The 17,279-nt window shown below is 50.3% G+C and overlaps 1 protein-coding gene across 3 annotated transcripts in view; it reads right to left on the reverse strand.

Moving 5' to 3' along the window:
• BMPER (BMP binding endothelial regulator) overlaps positions 1-17,279 on the reverse strand; it is a 214,440-nt gene that overhangs the window by 154,965 nt on the left and 42,196 nt on the right. For all 3 annotated transcript variants that reach the window (XM_045828881.1, XM_045828880.1, XM_045828882.1), the window contains exons 4-5: positions 6,827-6,909; positions 3,352-3,442 (exon numbers count right to left, since the gene is read on the reverse strand). In XM_045828881.1, coding sequence (XP_045684837.1) covers positions 3,352-3,442; positions 6,827-6,909 — 174 coding nt within the window. The remainder of the gene's footprint in view (positions 1-3,351; positions 3,443-6,826; positions 6,910-17,279) is intronic.

Genomic DNA, 17,279 nt, shown 5'->3' on the forward strand with positions numbered 1-17,279 from the left:
AGACATGGCTCCAAGAGAGCAGTAGCTCACCCAGCCGGCAGGTGGAAGAGCTGGGGTTTGAACTCAGTTCTGACCCACAGCCACAACACACAGAGGATGAGGCACCAAGACAAGAGGCAAAGGCGGGTCAGGAGGTACCACGCAGGTCTTCAGTCCCACCTTATGTCCTGTTAAAGGGACTGTGACCCCCACCCAGTCTGACTAAAAATAGGACCAAAAGCCCGGGAGGTGTCTCCCATTCAGAAAGATGCTCAGGACATGAAAAAAGTGATACTCTTAACAGATCTCACAAGTGACCTATAGCACAGGCTGGCAGTAAGCCCGTGCCACACAGGAAAGGCCACGGGAGGACCACCAGCTAATGGCAACGCAACTTTCCTCAGGTCTTCCTCTGGGGGCGCTCTTCCAGAGCAGCTGAGGGCCCTCCCCGCGTGCAGCGGACAGGGCTGGGGGTGACAGTACCAATGACCAAAATGCAGCAAAGGGGGCTCGTGCGAAAGACGCACTCGCATCCCTGGGAGTGAGTGAGTGAAGCCTGCCAGCTGAACTCATCAGCAGAACCCACCAAGCCCTTGAAGCAGCTGGTTCCTTCCAAGGAGGAGCAAGTGTTACCCCTCCCCCCGCAAATGGGCTGCCGGACCCGCTCACTTCAGAGCCAGATACAGAGCCCTCTGTTCAGCTGAAAGCTGTGCAGACCAACGGCACCAAGTCTGAGGTTCAATAGTGGAGGGAAACTGGTTTTAAAGTGTTTTCGATGCCCACGCCCAGCCACCCACCGCCTCCTTGCGATCCCTACCAGCACGGGCAGACCTGGTAAACCTGCGGCCCTGCCAGTGGCCCTAGCTCAGCATTGTCCGCAACGGCAGGGACCCGTCTGGTCACCTCTTTTCAAAGGACTCTGCCAACAAAGGGTCCTGAATTCTTTCATTCACACATGTTCACACCGCTGGTTCTGTCATCCAGGCGGTCAGAGGATGAACCACAACAATCTCCCTTTGGCAACTTAAACAGGAAGGTTACGTGAATGTTCCATGCAGGCTCTTCTCATTCCACCCCAGTGTGCTTGAGCAAAGAACCCGAAGAAAAGGAAGGAGAGACCACCACGCACGCCCTGAAATCTGTCTCAGGAAGAAGCTGACCACAGACAGTACCCGTTGGCCGTTATGTGGAATACCATTCCACGATCGGTGACAGATGCCAGTCCTTCTGAATACCAAGGGCAATATCCCAAGACGACCCTGACTGTCCCTATCTGGACGTGGCTGTGTCTAGCCTCCCAAGGCAAAAGATAAAGCATTCTGGATGTGCCCTCTTCTGAGTCTGCTGATTCGCATCCCCAGGGGTGGCCTCTGAAATTAAGGAGAGGGAGCAAAGGTGGTTCTTGACTCCATAAGCAAGGGTGGAGAGGCAGCCCAGGTGTCGGGGCCTCGTGCGTGCGTCCCTGCATGCCGACTGCAAAGATCTGCCCCTCGAGGCTCCTGGAAGCAGGCAGGACAGTCACCGTGGCGTGCGGGTGGTGAGAGGCAGCACAGCACGGTGGCTAGGTCCGGCCCCACCCCACCTTTGGCCTTGACCCACTAATGGACCCCACCCTCATGGGTCCAATTCCTTCCTCTGTGAAGTGTGGACAGCACCCACTCCCACCCTGGAAGGTCATGAGCACCCGACAGTGCAGGACGCATGGTCACGGCGCTCAGCCTCTCGTTCTCGGGAACTCAACCAAAAGCAGAACGCAGGAGTCAGTTGCTCAGGGATGATGACTTCATCAGCTGCAATAAATTCGCTCTCACGTCTGTAGACCCACACTTTCAAGGGCAGCCAAAAACCATGACTATCTCCTGCCTGAGGAGAGATGTTACACATGCCGAGCTGAGTCTGTATCAATAAAGCAACGGTCTACTCGACGCAACAGAATTTGTATGTAAGAGCTATGATCATTTTTAAATCTGTACAGCGTAAAGAATTTGCTCTGGTATCAATCTCAGGCCTGGACCTATCTGGGAGGCCTGGGACCACGAAATGCAGAGAACGTGTTGGAACTGGGCTGTGATGCAGCCAGAGGCATCGGTGTTTATTTTTTTTAAAGCCTCCCAGGTGATTTTACCGGGCAGCCCAGAAAACTAGTGATCAAACTTAATAAAGATCTTCCAGACACTGAAGAGTACGCTTACGTGATACAAAGCCTATTTGGTGCATTCTGAAGAAAAAAAAGTACCCAGGGAAACTCTGTTTGGTAGATACAAAATAACTGAATTACGGAAAGAATTATCAACCCGGTTTTGGTCCTCATGTGAGCTCATCCGGTAATACTTCTCAGAAATCCCACCGTGAAAGGGAAGTTCGGCTCGATAAAGACGGCGCGGGGAACTCAGGAAGGTCAGCGCTAGCGGAGAGGCAGTGTCCCTCCTGTCACTCAAAGGTGGGAAAAGACTGGACCCCAGGAGGGACTCAGGTCTACGCGCATTTCAGGCTGCACGGAGGAGAGTGGCAGGAGCGTCCCCCACCCCCACCGTTGCCTCAGCGCTGTCCCACCTGGGGAGGCCCGCGGGGCAGGAGGCTCTGGCAAGGAGGAGCTGCGAGGATGGCCTCCTGAGAGGAAACAAGCTCAGCAGAAAGCCCAACATGCGGAACATATGTCTGCGAGTATGGGCCAGGGGCGTAAGGGATCAGGAAAAAATCTCCCACCTCAGAACCCCCGGGCTCGGACCTAAGGGCAAGGAGAGATGCAGGGGGCCTTTGGAAGCCTGTTCAGGAAAGCAGGAGGAAATCCTCCAGCCCCTGGAAAGGAGAGACCCTCCGCTGTCAGCCAGGCAGCGGGGCCCTCGGAGAGACAGTGGTCCAACTTGCTGCGCCACAGTGAAAACCGAGACTGGCAAAAAAAAACAAACCCCCCCAAAAAACGCTCGGCTGACTTCACGGAGGGCCCGGCTCTCCGTTTCCAGAAAACATCTGGTTACCTCATCACCAAGGCCAGCCCTGGCCAGCGTCTTGCAAACTGAAGCAGCGAAAAGGCACTTCTGGTAGCGAGGAGAAGCCACAGGCTTTCCTTCCAAAACGACCATTTGCCGCGGCCCCGCGGGCTGGAGAGTGGGCCTCCCGAGCCGAGAGCAGCCACAGGCCAAGACCCACAGCGTGGCGCGCTCGTCCCACGCCCACCGGAGAGTCCGAGCGGACCTTTCTCTGCAGAGAGGTTTGCTCTCTGAACCCCCCAGGCGCCCAGACACGAGGTGAGGAAAGCCCCGGGCAGGAAGGGGGAGAAGCAGGCATGCTTGGGGACCTCGGAGGTGTCGACGACGACAGCATGGCGCTGTTCCGGGGAGTGCTGCCGCCTCCCCCTCCCCAGCGGTTTACCTGGACACGTGGGACAGCATGCTCCCGGGGGCTCGGAAGGGTTCTTACAGTGAACGACGCATCGCACCTCAGCCTCGGTGACGACGCCTTCCTGCAAAACAGGACAGCGCAGGCCATCAGCCCAGAGCTCCCCCTGAGCAGCCACGCGCTTTTGGGAAGTAGCCAAGGAAACCAGAGAAGGGTCCCAACACGAACCGTGCCCCCGTGCCCCGCCGGCGAGGGTCGGTGTCAGGTCCAGAGGTTCGGTGCGCGTCCAGGTGAGGTCGGGTCCCCCTGGCTCAGCCCTCTGACGCGGTTGAACTCAGAGGGCTGGGTCTGTTGCTGCTGGTCACCCTGTCCTGGGTCTTTCTCTTTCCTTCTGGGAAACCTACTGTCTGAGACCTTGCTGTCAGTGGGTAGCTGAGAGAGCCTCACTGCGCATTCACAATGGTTTAAGGTGTTCAGCCCTTACTGCATTTTCTGTTATTGTTATTGTACTTCATTACGAGGCAAAGAGTGCAAGCCTCACATCCCGGGCTGGCGTCTGGAGGCCTAAATCCTTACCACCCTTCTAGAAATAATTAGGCCAGCTCCACGGCCTCGGAAACTGCCCTCTGCCTCCCACGGAGCCTGGCTCTCCGGCATCGACTGAAGACATTGGCTAACATGATTTTAAAGTTATAATACACGGGTCAACATAGAGACTGCAGGTCTTCATAGTGAAATCGAATGATTCCTTTGCAAACTGATCTTGGGACTCTAATATTTTAATGTCGATCAACACATTTTTTAGATTAATTTTCAGAGTTGGCTTTTGAAGCATTTTCACCATATTCTCTGCCTGTTTTATAAACGGATTTGTGCGTTTGTGCCGTCTGTCTGTTTTGAGGGGAGGTGTAGCACAGGCTAAAAATAATGTAACAGTCTGATAACTAGATAATTTTCTTCATCGTGCCTGCTACTGCCGCATCTCAGTCCAACAAGGAAGGTTATATCCTGAACGTCTTCCTATCTCTCAGGCCTGAGGCTTCCACTTCCAGGGGAGCATATTATGGTCTATATCATGCTGGGGAAGAAAGAAAGAACCACAGGATACCGTAATATGCAGCATCCAAAAACGATCGGCGCTTTAGTGAAATAACCGAAACAATGCAAAAGGTTAGGGCTCCGGATCAGTTTCCCTTTATCTGCAATCCACATGGAGAATTCAGGGTAGATCCCAGCATGAACTGCCTTTCTCTGATCTTCAGAGTCTCTTCAGAGGTAGGAGGATATGAGAAATTCAACTCAAGTGGAAATAAGCCGGGTCATCAAGCCAGCTGTCACCTGCCTGGCACCCAGCCGGACCCAGGACACGCAGGCACTACCTGAAGTGTTTTCCATATCAGCTTCCTCGTTGCTCACAAGCACCCCAAGAGGCCCTCCTGTCCTCATTAGGTCCAGAGAGGCTCAGTCCCAAGTTCCAGGGGTGGAAGAGCCCACATTTTCCTTACTCGGCTGTGCCCTCGCCTCTGTCACTGAATCTGCGCCCTGGGGAGACAGGAGCATGGGGAGGCTGCCACTGTGTCGCTCTGCATGGGAGCATCATCAGTGAGGCCGCCCCAACAGGTGCCAGGAGACGGTCACAGACCAGCTCTCCTCCCTGAAGAAGGAAGGAGGCACGCAGGAGTGGGCAGGTGCCAGCGCAGCCGAGGAGCAGATTTTGGGACCTACCTTAATGTAGGTGTTGCTTTGGAACAGTTCTTAGGCCAAGTTTTTTTTTTTTAAAGGAAGAACTTTAAAAGGCCAAGTTCATCTCGGGGAGGTAGCGTTTCCTGGCTGTGCTGCATTTCGCAGGTCGGCGTTTCCTGACTCCCAGGGCTGTTGGTCTTTGGGATCTCTTCCAGGAGTGGTTTGGTGTTTCTGCATCATTCTCTCTGGGCCCCGCTGCGTGGCCAGTGACTCAGACGACTGGCAGTAGGAGTTTTGGTGTTAGTGGATAATGGTTTAATATGTTGTTTGGCCCACAGAATGTTCCCTCCCAGGTAATAGTTTTCATGTAATCGAAACAAAGGCTTCATCCAAGTTCGCCACTGGTCAATGCAGCCTAAGGATTTTCAAGACCTCTGACTGCTGTGTAAATATGTTACACTATACTCCAAAAGGCATGCATTTGTCTTGTTTAAAAGGCATGTAACCGGGGCTTTCTGAATGTCCCTATCAAAGAGTGGACATTTCCTTGGTCAAAAAGCAGGGTGGGAATGGGGTGGTGCAGATTTTAGAACAAATGGGGGCTTTTGATGCTTTAAAACCCATTGTGCTGCCCTGGCTGGTGTGGCTCAGTGGATTGAGTGCCAGCTTGCAAACCAAAGGGTCACTAGTTCGATTCCTGGTCAGGGCACATGCTTGGGTTGCAAGCCAGGTCCCCAGTTGGTGGCAAGAGGCAACCAATTAATATTCTCTTGCACATGGATGTTTTTCTCCCTCTCTCTCACCCTCCCTTCCTCTTCCTCTCTCTCTCTAAATAAATAAAGTCTTCCAAAAAATGTTAGCTTAAAAAAAACTTACTATGCTTGTCTCTTATTTCCATAAAGCTGATTAAACCTATAATCCAGAGTAAAAATTGAACAAATATTTGTTTATTCCATTAATCTCTCATTTACATCTGTTCTACCTACTACATATTTTCACAAACAATTCAGATTTACTACATAGATAAGCTGAATATTTAACTCAATGAATCACTGAAGATCTGACGAGACCTGACCACTGCAAACACATCATGAGGACATGAACAGATACAATCAGATTTCAAAAAAACTTAATGTAAATACACCTGAGATAAGCTCAGACAGAAACACACATTATTACATTAATCTTTCTTCCTCCTTCACATGCAAGAGCATGTCCTTGGACAGTGAAACGGGGCCAGGAGTAAGATGATTTAACAGCAACTTCTCTTCGGGGAAGAATTTTAAAATTATGTCAAAATTCAGCATGCGCTTTTTAAAGAGCATTTCTTAAGCTACAAAAATGGAGCGTGAAAATCTTGCTGTGCTTCAGAACCTGTAACGTCGGAACCACGTGGAGTCCCCTCTCTTCTGAGCCCGGCGAGCACCCACCCCAGCGGGCTCCTTGGGAGCTGACCCGGTGGTCCTCACAGTTGTCGGGGTGAGGTCACTGGGTGGCTTTGATTGAAGATAGTGCACAGATTGGCTCCAATTCAAAAAGTGTTTAAGTCAAAGAAGGAAAACATATATCCGCTCACAATACCTCCTTCTGCTAACAGGAGTTTGTGTTTTGCTTACAGCTGACTCACAGGAAGACGCCACGTTCCCCCAAGGACACATGCATCTTCTGGAAGTTTTTTTCAGGCACGATTTAACAACAGTGAACTGTTCTGCGGTGTGTTTCTGAAAGCAAGCTGTAGACAGTGTCTACCCTGCGCTGGTCCTGCTTCGGTGGATGTCACAATAAACATGTACAAGAACACAGTTGGGCTTCGGCGTTTTCTTACCTGGCACTGGCGCAGGACACAGGGCTCCGCAGGACTCTGCCACTTGAAGGAGCTGTTGTACGTATTCCCTTCGTACGTGCAACCTGGACGGGAAACACAGAAGCAGGAGGACAGGCCAGCGATGAGTGTGCGTTTGTCTGCTTTCTCTTTGGAGCAAAAGAAGTCACGTCATCTAAGCCAGGACTAGTGATCACAGGAGCCGTCCTACTCCTTGGCTATTTTCCCCAAAACATAACTAAGCTTTTTAAATATCCACTTGACTTTCGCTTACATTAATTCTTTGACTACTGAGAAGATTAACCACACAGACTTTCAAGTGAAAAAGCATGGATTGATAAGCTCTCTTGGCCGAAACCCACAATCTCGTGTGCGACTTGACTTCTGCCTAGTGAAATGGGAGGAGGACCGGCGCTGAAACGCCACAGGGAAAGGGGATCTCCCACAATACTAACTGGGCTCAAAAGTGCTAAATGTCAAGAGGAAAGTTTAGAACATGGTAGGAAATAAAAGCAGAAAATTAAAATATAGGAAATGATTGTAAACTCCTTTACCCATCTAAGCTACGATCTTTACCAGATGAAAGAGTTGCCTCCCAGCTCTAAGAGCTATGACTTTGTATTTGACTTGGATTTTACCTTCAGTTTGTGAACCAGATTAAGGAAAACTATCAATGTACAGATTATCACACGTCAATTCCAAAACGGAAGTCGCGCTCAGTCATTAGAAACAGCGGAAGTCAAAGGCCAGAGATCCTCCCAAAGGCAACAAACCACTTCACTCAAGTCCCTGTAGAAAGAGCCAAAGAAATAAAGGTGCAGACCTGGGTGGGTGGCTCAGCTGGTTGCAGCATCAGCCCCGTACACCAAACGGTCACGGGTTCGAAGCCCAGTCAGGACACGTACAAGAGGCACCCCATCGATGATTCTCTCACGTCAATGTTTCTCTCTCTCCCCCCACCCCCTCACATTCCTCTCTCTCTAAAATCAATAAACATATCTTCAGTTGAGGATTTTTTTAAAAAAATGTTAATAAATAAATAAGTGAAAAGAAATAATGGTGCAAAGATCACAGCCTAGATCCTGATTCAGTTTGTCCAAGGAACAGCCTCCACCCCGTGCAATCAATCCCCTTCTGGGGACGGCGCGCCTGGCTGCGCCTCTCGGTGCCGCGTCTCAGATCTTCAGGAGCCGCCAGGCAAAGGGATTCCCCGGTGAGCGTCTGACCGCTCAGCTCAGCCCGAAGGGTGCAGAAGCAGGAGCGCGCACACACACACACACACACACACACACACACACACACACAGACACACACACACACACACGGGAGGGTGCAGATGAAAGGACCTGCCACCTCCGGGCCCAGGGCTGACGTCTGGCGAGCGGATCAGCCCCAGTGCACGTGGGTTTCACTGGTCCGAGACACGGAGGAGACTCGCCTCCCTCCCTGAATTCTTCTAGGTGCCGCTGTGGTAACAACAACGGCAAGCGCTCTTCGTACATACAACACAGACAGAATAACAAAGGACGTCAGAACATTCCGACAGACATTTTCACGGGCCCGGAACCCTGACCTGAATCCCCAGGGCACTGCGAGTGACCGCCAAGAGCTCTTCTCTCTAGTTCCTGCAAATCCAACCACTAAAGGGCCCAGCAGATTGGAAACATATTAGGGAACTGCTTCCACGCTATGTTTTTTAATTTCCTTCGTGCGAAGTGTTACAGTGATAAAACGGTCAACCACAGGAACCCCTGCACACTGCAAATGCGGGCGCCGAACCAAGAAAGAACACCGTGGGTTTTGGACAATGAAAACCGACAGGAAACAGGTTGGGCCGCCATAAATCTTCCCGAGCAAGTGCGCTCGCAGCAGCCGGGCCACGTGCGCGTCCGATCCACCCGCACAGACGCACTCGGGTAACACACCGCTGGTCGTGGGGGGCGGGAGGGGGGGCCGGGAAACCGGAGGGCCAGATCCAGTGCACGTTTGGTCCAAGTAAATGGGAAACACCTGCCAAGTCCACCAGCGGAGTTTCCAAGTATGTTATACATTATCATTCTCCGGATTAAAAAAAAAACTGAAAGAAGGGGTGAGTTTATACTGCTAACAGGGCAGGCAAAGCTCTTGCCTTTTTGCTGTGGAGGGGGGAGTGCGGTACAAACCCCGCACAGACCAAGAAGGAGCTGCAGGCCGAGAGGCTGTTCCCAGCGGTGCCGGGTCCCGCGCACGGGGCTGCCCAGGGAGGGACAGGACTCTCCGAATGATTCCGCTCCACGTGGGGTAACACGCCCGGGGCGACTGGTCCTCAGCGCAGGGAGCCCAGCGGCGTTTTCTGCTTCGAATAAATGCCAGTGGGAGGTCTGGCTCCTCTACACGTAAAGACCAAGGTCAAGCTGTAAAGTGCTTTATTGCTTAACTGCCCTTGTTCACACGTCAGCCTGCCACACCTGACTCCGTGTCACAGATTTTCCCAAATGCTGGATGAGTCCGGATGATGGAACAGACTCACAAACACTTGTCGTTCTTTCTCTAGTGAGTCTCGTCCATCCCTTTTCTTCCTTTGCGTACCCCACCCCCCCGGCCTCAGCTCGTGACGGAGACTCCGGTGTGCCGGGCCTTCTGGCAGGTGTCACTTCTAAAGGGATTCTAGGGAATAATTGTAAAAAGGATCTGTTCACTGTTCTTCGGTTCACGTCCTCAGAAAAACACGTTCTTAATGCCAGTCACTCGGATGAGCCAGGTGAAGACACATATACGTGCGATCAAAAAGAACCTCATGTTTGCTCCAGAAGTGCTTCTCGTTTTCCAGAAGGCAACTTTCTTTATAATAAATTCTATTGCCCACCACCTTTATGCTACTAACACGGCAGACAGGCGATAATATCTTGTCTTTGTTTTTATTTAAACCCCAGAAGAGTGATATATTAAATAACTTGTACAGGCCAGGGTAGGAAGGGAGGCAAAGAAAACTTTCCATTATACATCGAGACAGTGTTCCTCCGGTAAAAGACCAATTTGTTTGTTTTTTTCCTTCCAATCCAATGTGAACTAATACTTCCATAAAATATAATAAAAATGAATTACTAGAAAAATTAAATTTAAAAGACTAGCACAAAATATAAGCCTAATGTTTCATTATTCTGTGTAACAGGCATAGAACTGCTCTGTTGAATTATAAAACGCATTTCTAATGGTTTACGTTCCATTTCCGCATTGATCTCACGGGAGACCAGCATGGTAGTGTGTGGATCACCGGGGACACGCAAAGCACATTTTGGTTTGCACTGCATTGGGGGGGGGGGGGTTATGGGGTCAATATTAGATATTTAGAACTAGCAGCAAACTTATTGATAATATAGATTATCTCCTTCATTTTGCAGGTGAGAAAATTTGCACAGAAAGATGAAAGTAGCTTGCTCCAAGTGAAAAGGCATTAGGTGTAAAACTAACACTAGAGTCCAGGTTCTGCATGAAATCCGCATTTTCACACCCAGGTCTAAACTGGCAGCATTATTTGGACACTTGCAAATTCACAGTCCCTTTCCATTGAGGACTTAAAGGTCCAGGAGAAGAGCCAATACTACCCTTATAAAACTAAATGCGAGCAAACCCAGGAGCTAAATGAAGGAGTGGGTAAGTGGGGTGAGCAAATGAATGGTTAGACGACCAATAAAGAAGCTTTTCGTTTGTCTTTGAATATTTTAACATAAACGCTCAACAGGAAATGTATAAACATTCGTCGGTTTTCAGTTTTCTTCTGGCGGTAAAAAGCGCTGCAGGTTCCACAAGCTGCAATAAAACCATCCGCACTGCCGCAGAAGGAAGTGGTTATTCTCTGATGAAATTACTACATTCTATGTAAGCCAACGATTTTCAATGTAGGCCAGTTCTGCCTCCCCCACCCCCATTCCCCACCCAGGAACTTTGAGAAATGTTAGGAAATATTTTCAGCTCTCACAACTAGAGGATAAAGGTGCTACAAACATCCAGTGGGTAGAGGCCAGCGATGCTGCTAAACACTCTGTGTTGCACAATAAGAACCAACTGTTGCCCTGTCTGGCGTAGCTCAGTGGATTGAGCGAGGGCTGCGAACCAAAGCATCGCAGGTTCGATTCCCAGACAGGGCACATGCCTGGGTTGCAGGCCACAACCCCCAGCAACCACACATTGATGTTTCTCTCTCTCTCTCTCTTTCTCCCTCCCTTCCCTCTCTGAAAATAAATAAATAAAATCTTAAAAAAAAAAAAGAACCAACTGTTCAAAATGTCAATCGTGCCAAGGTTGAAAAACTCTGACCTAGGCCATCACACAGCCCTGGCCGGGTAGCTCAGATGGTTAGAGCATCGTCCTGATATGCTAAGGTTATGGGTTTGACCTCTGGTCAGGGCTCGTACAAGATTCAGCCAGTGAAGGCATAAATAAGTGGAACAACAAATTGATGTTTGTCTGTCTGTCTGTCCCTCTCTCTCATCACTAAAATTGATCAACAAGAAAATTAAATCCTTGCATATAGCCCAAAATAGTTCTTCTTTATAAAAGTAAAATAATACAAAAACAAGTCTAGACTAGGTATACTTTTCTTTTGTATGCATTTTGCCTATTTGTTGTTGTTATTAAATATTTTCAGAGTGAAGAATTGCAGAGCATTTTTTTTGTAAACATCTGTACTCTTAGTAGAAGAACTTGGCCTGGTCGACAAGTCAACTCAGAAAATACGTGGCAAGGGAAGCAGGAGGAACACAAACAAACTGAATCCACAATTAAGCAATAAAATTCGCTTTTCCTATTACTTGTGACCTTTTCAGTGGCCGCATTCCCCCAGGGGAGGGAGAATACCACACATTTTCATCATTCTGTTGTTAAAGTAGCTGTTACATATCATCGGGGCTATAAAAACCCAGCACTAGCTTTCTAACAGCCTTTGCTCCACCCGCTTTCATTCTTCTAACCTCAGTCCGTCCATTTCCCAAGTTAACCTCAGCCTCAGAGCAGAGGACTGGATCTTACCACCACCAATAATCCAACCGTGGGCACCCAAGGGCCCCACGACGTGGCCCTCACTCGCTTTACCAGCCCTTCCTCTTCATCCTAGACCTCCATCTAGGTCCCTGGGACTGTATACCTTCCCTTGACCATCGTGAACTTGAATGCTTCCTAAAACAAGTTCAGGTTCTTTAACCAGTGCTATCGGGTTTCCACCTCCACCATCTCAGGCCGCAGCTGCCTAAGTGCTCAACCCAAGGACACTCAGTCTTTACCTTTTAGGTCTTCTCTGGCATAGTCTGCACCCACTTTTCTTCTGATACACCCCCACGTGGCTTCTAGAAGCTCTTTTCCACTTGCCTTTTCACTCCCTCCATACCTGCCTCCCTTAAGCCGCTGGTTACTTCTCACCTGGACCATCACACAGGGACCATACCCTTGCTTCTCCTGGCAAGGGTAGGGGCCTTCTTCAAGCATTCTCCTGCACAGCTACAAGTGTGGGCTCTTTTCAACCCCTGTCTTATTACCTCATTCGCACTGCTGAACTCTAGCAGTGACTGACGGTCCTCGGCCTGGCTGAGGTGTAGACTAGTACCTACGCCCAACCTTTCATCTGCAGACCAACTGGGTCAGAGTCTCTGGGAGAAGGAGGCAGAAGATAAATCCAGCGTGCAGCCAGGATTCAAAACCACAAGTCAACCTTCTTGCCGTATACAGCGCCCAGGCCTGGCCGGGACTCACGCCATCCCCTCACCTGCCGCTCGCACACTCCCCACACGGCAGGCACGCTGCACTGCGAATCTCCCCGCGTAGGGCCAGGAGGTCGCATCCTGTGGTTTTGCGGACGCCGGCCCCTTTTTGACAAACCCAGATCTCAAGCATCCCCTCCATCTGCATCATCCCCATAATGACAATGGGCCACCCAGGTCCTCCTTCTTTGCTTAAGGTCCAAGCCAAGGTCACAGGCTCCGGGAAGCTTTCTGCACAAGGGGCCTGCTCCTATGCTCTCCCTCCGTGCACCCTTAACCTCTGAAATGTCCAGGTGCAGGTCCCTCGCAGTACTTTGGGTGTAGCTGGTACTTAGTCATGTTTAAGTTCACTGGTAGTAAAGAGTAAGTCTCAGCATTTAGCGAGTCCTGGACACCACAGAGAACACAGGTGGGGCAACGTTCGCTGGACCTCCTGTCTTCTCCCCTCGGCAGGTGGGCCGTTTCCACTCACTATTCCACCTCCACACACAGCAGGCTCTCCTGGGTCCAGCCAGAGGGCAAAGCTTCGTCTTCTCCCACCAACCCCCTTCCTCCTCCCTGGGCCAGGCGGGCTGGGGTTGAACACAGTTAGGACCGCGCTGGAGAACCCCAGCACCCACCAAAGCTTGGAAATGAGAAGTGTATGAACACTTCCTTGTCCCTTCCTCCCATGCTGTTCAAGACTCACCTTCAGATAAGTTTAGAAGGTGTCTTTTCTTTCTAAAATTCACTCCCCCGCCCCGCCAAATTACTAGTTCCTTCTTGTCTTTTGAGTTAGCATGCGAACTGTCAGAGTTACTTCAATGAAACCAAACTTGGGGCCTTTGGAATCAGGTCGTGCCACACGGAGCGGAGCAGACAGCTCTGCCAGTCTTTGCTGCTTCCAGGCCCACGGACAGCCCCCCCAGCCCCCGGACTCGGCCAGGAAGCCCCCAACCACCCCGGCCCCGCACAGCTTGTGTAACGAGCCACTTGGCAGACACTGTTGTCCAGAAACATGTGGAAGTCTAATCAGAAGGGACAAACATAAAATCTGACTAGGCATTCTGGGGCTCACATCGCGTCCTTAGGAGTTCATTTAAAACGGGCTTTTATTACTCTTCAAGGCTGTACCTGCCGTGGACCCTGCAGGCAATTTCACTTATCTGGGGCTAATGGGGATTTTATAGTCAAACCATTTCCTCAATCCCAAAAGAAAGAATCAGACCCATGAACCGGGCCCTTAAAAGAGAGTGTGTGCCTTCTTGCCACAACATTCTTTTTCGTAGCTGCTGCGTTCTGCTTTCCAATTAGGAATTAAATACGTGATGGAAATAAAATAGTCAACAATAGAAAAGTAACTTATAGAAAGCTATTGTACTTAATGTTGATGGCTTTATGAATAAAATCCCAAATGCACAGAAACATCAGATGCGAGCGCACGACTTGCCAGTCCAGCTCCCTTCGCCAATAAAAAGCAACACAAAGCCCCCCATGCGACTTCTTGGGGTCTCTAATCTATGTGTTTATTGGAGACTGTAAAGGGATGGAGTTGGGGTTTGCAGAACCAGCCTCGTAACGTCCTGGGATTATGATATATACAGTATCTGGCATTGGTACTGAGATAATAAAACAGATTCCATGAGCCATAACTAATGCAGGACTCTGTTCAGTAAAACATGCTTTCAAACTTTTAATTACTACAAGAAAGGAAGTACACGATGCATTAAGGGGAAAACATACTTGCAACGACTGTTTTCCATGTGCCACGCTGCCCAGTGGGTCTGCGTCCGACTGATGGTCATCACTGCCACTCCTCGGTGTGGGGGCGCTTCCACCCCCTGGGGGGAATCGGTGTGGCGGCTGCCCTTCCCCCCTCAGCACCCCACTGTCAAATGGCCAATGCCCACCACTTCTACGGGCGAAGAGGAAAGAATGACGTTTAGCTCATCCTGAGTGGAAACGGGACAGGAAGAGAAAACGGGGAGACTGACCCGTGGACTCACAAGGCCGGGTTTCTGATGTGGGCAGGACCATGCCGGTGGCTGTGGCGATCTCCAAAGACGCGTTCCAGAAAACACGCGCATAAACATTGCCCAAACGCCCCTCCAACGGGAGACGAGCAAAGGAGGAAATGAAAATCGTCACACAATCATTTCTAGGTGAAGCCTCGCACTTGCGGTTGTCACGTGTGATTTACGACGTTATTCTCGTCAAGTGCCACCCGCCCCCCCCCCCGGACAGAAAACGGTTTACTCCTAGTTTTTAAAGCGAGGAAACCAGGAGTCACAAAAGCTAAATTCCTTCATCCAGGTCCCTCAGACACTCCTTTTATCTTACTCCAAAGCCCGTGCTCCTCTCCTTGTCTGAGTCTGCCCAGGTCCCTGTAAGAAGCTCGGAAAGCGGTGTGTTCAGGAGTAAAAATGACACCCCTGGGGAAGATGACACGGTGCCTTTCAGGAATATTTATCACGCCCCAGCCATCTCTGGAAACCAATATGATAAATTGCAATGCAGGGTTTGTGGCCGACGGGGCAGAACCTGGTTTTGTGCGTTTGTGATTAAACTGTTCTAAACGCCTGTGCCTTTGGCCACCAATCACGGCGGGCCTGAGGCCTTCTGACATTATGAAGCCACAAATAATAAGATCCATAGATCAAATTCAGGTAATCTAAGGTTGGATTCATGAGTTTCTCAAGCCAGGCACTTGCTTCACCGTTTGGACTGCACGGCAGCAGCCGGAGAAAATAGTGTTTATCTGAAGACAGCAGAACCACCAGCAACCCCACAGAATAAATGGTGGTGGCTAGCGACAAAAAGTTGTGAATGGAACTGCCAGCTTCCCCAGAGTAATTTCAAAGACGTCAGTGCAAATCTCTCTGACAAGCAGAAAGAAGGAATGAGTTACACACGACGCACATGTGAAATGCCACTTGTGTGGTGAATGCAATGCCTGGCACGACTTTTGGCCTTTGAGAAGCATATTGCACAGAGGCAACCTTTATGCCTTTGTGGTCGATTAAACAAGATGTTTAAGGCTCACTGCAAAAAAAAAGCAGAAATATCTTATACCTCTCTTTTTATTTTTTCTTTTAAAATAATTACAGACTCACAGGAAGGCCCGAAACTATACAGGGAGGTTCCACACGCCGTGCACCCGGCCTCTGCCACTGTTAACATCGTGCATCGCTCTACTGCAACGTCAAAGTCAGGGTGTTGACACCGACGAAGTGCGCGTCGGTGCCTTCGTTACACCGGAAACACGGGTAGGTAAGGGCATTAAGGAGGAAAACTCGCCCTCTCTCAAAACAGGACAAAATTGAAAGAGATCTAAACCTTGGGGCAGAAGCTGTAGTGGCGATGGCCAAATATCCCGCAGGAAAAGCAGTGGCTGCTCAGCGTGGTCGCACCTGGAGACCAATGAGGAGACACCCCCAGCCACGACGAAGCCCCCACCTCTGCCGACCTGGAGTGGAGGGGCGGGGCCTAGCGGGAGTGGAGGGGCGGGGCCTGGCGGGAGTCTGCTCCATCCGCCTCCTGAACGCCCCGAGTCATGGAACCGTGCATTTCTGGGTATCGGCGTGTCAGCAAAGGCTTATCTTTGGAAATTGTATGGCTTTGGTTAGTGACAGTTGTTACAAACAAGAAAAGTGCCAAACACCTGGCATACTCCCGGCGGCGTGCTGCCGACGGCTGGCAGCCAGCTCTCCGAGGGAGGAAAGCCCCGGTGTTGTCCCACCACGGTCGGTCGTTCGGGGCCCTGACACATCGCTGAGCAGGGAGCGGGGAAGACAGGACTGCAGAGCAGCACCCTCGGAGGAACTGTTGACTTTAACAGTAGAGGCTACTGGGCCCGTGAAAGCTTTTCTCTTCCTAACAGCAGGCCAAGGACATGTCTCTGGACGTTAGGGTATTTTATGGGCATGAGAGACCATGCTATTCACTCTACCTACCTGGATAACATACGTAAGAATGCCAGCACTCACATCTTTTCGGTTTTGACGTTATGTGTGGCCCTCCTCCTCCTAAACCTCCTGTATATACACTCACAGTTTAACCAGAACATCCATTCCGCTGGCTCCCAAGCTCCCCACCAGGGAAGGGGGGGTGGGCTAACTAAGAATGCAGACATCCAGTGAAACAACCCAACTATCCACTGATAGATGAATGGGTAAATGAAATATGGTATATGCATGCAATGGAACATTATTCAGCCTTGAAAAGGAATGAAATGATGATACATTCTACAACAAGAATGAACCTCGAAGGCACTGTGTGAAGCGAAATAAGCCAGACACGAAAGAACAAATACTTATACCCGGCGAAGGTCAAGTGCCTGTAAGTGGCAGAGTAAGAAACTGACGTCCGATTCCATGTCCAGTCCCCTTTCACCGCATCCTTCCGTGACTGAGGGTCGCTACGACTGCCCTCCAATGCACAGGTCCCAAGACAACAGAAGTTACTACCTTTTTCATTTGTGCCCTTGCTCCTAGAGGTCTGAAGCTGTTCCCCAGGCATCCACAGCCTCATCATGGTAGCCCTACCACAGTCCCCAGAACCCAAAATATCAGCACCTCAAAGTGCATTTTCAAATCCGATGCCTCTGCCTGTCCTGGGCACGGCTTGGAGAAGGCCCAGACACTCCCACGTAGTCAGAAGGCGGCCTGGGAGTCACGTGCGTTCAGCTTCAGCTGGTCAGCGCCCCAGCACGTCTGCAGATAAACATCTTGAGCCCTTTCACTGCT

Source organism: Phyllostomus hastatus, unplaced genomic scaffold (genome assembly GCF_019186645.2).
Source record: "Phyllostomus hastatus isolate PE091 unplaced genomic scaffold, TTU_PhHast_1.1 phas_scaffold_78, whole genome shotgun sequence".
NCBI lineage: Eukaryota > Metazoa > Chordata > Mammalia > Chiroptera > Phyllostomidae > Phyllostomus > Phyllostomus hastatus.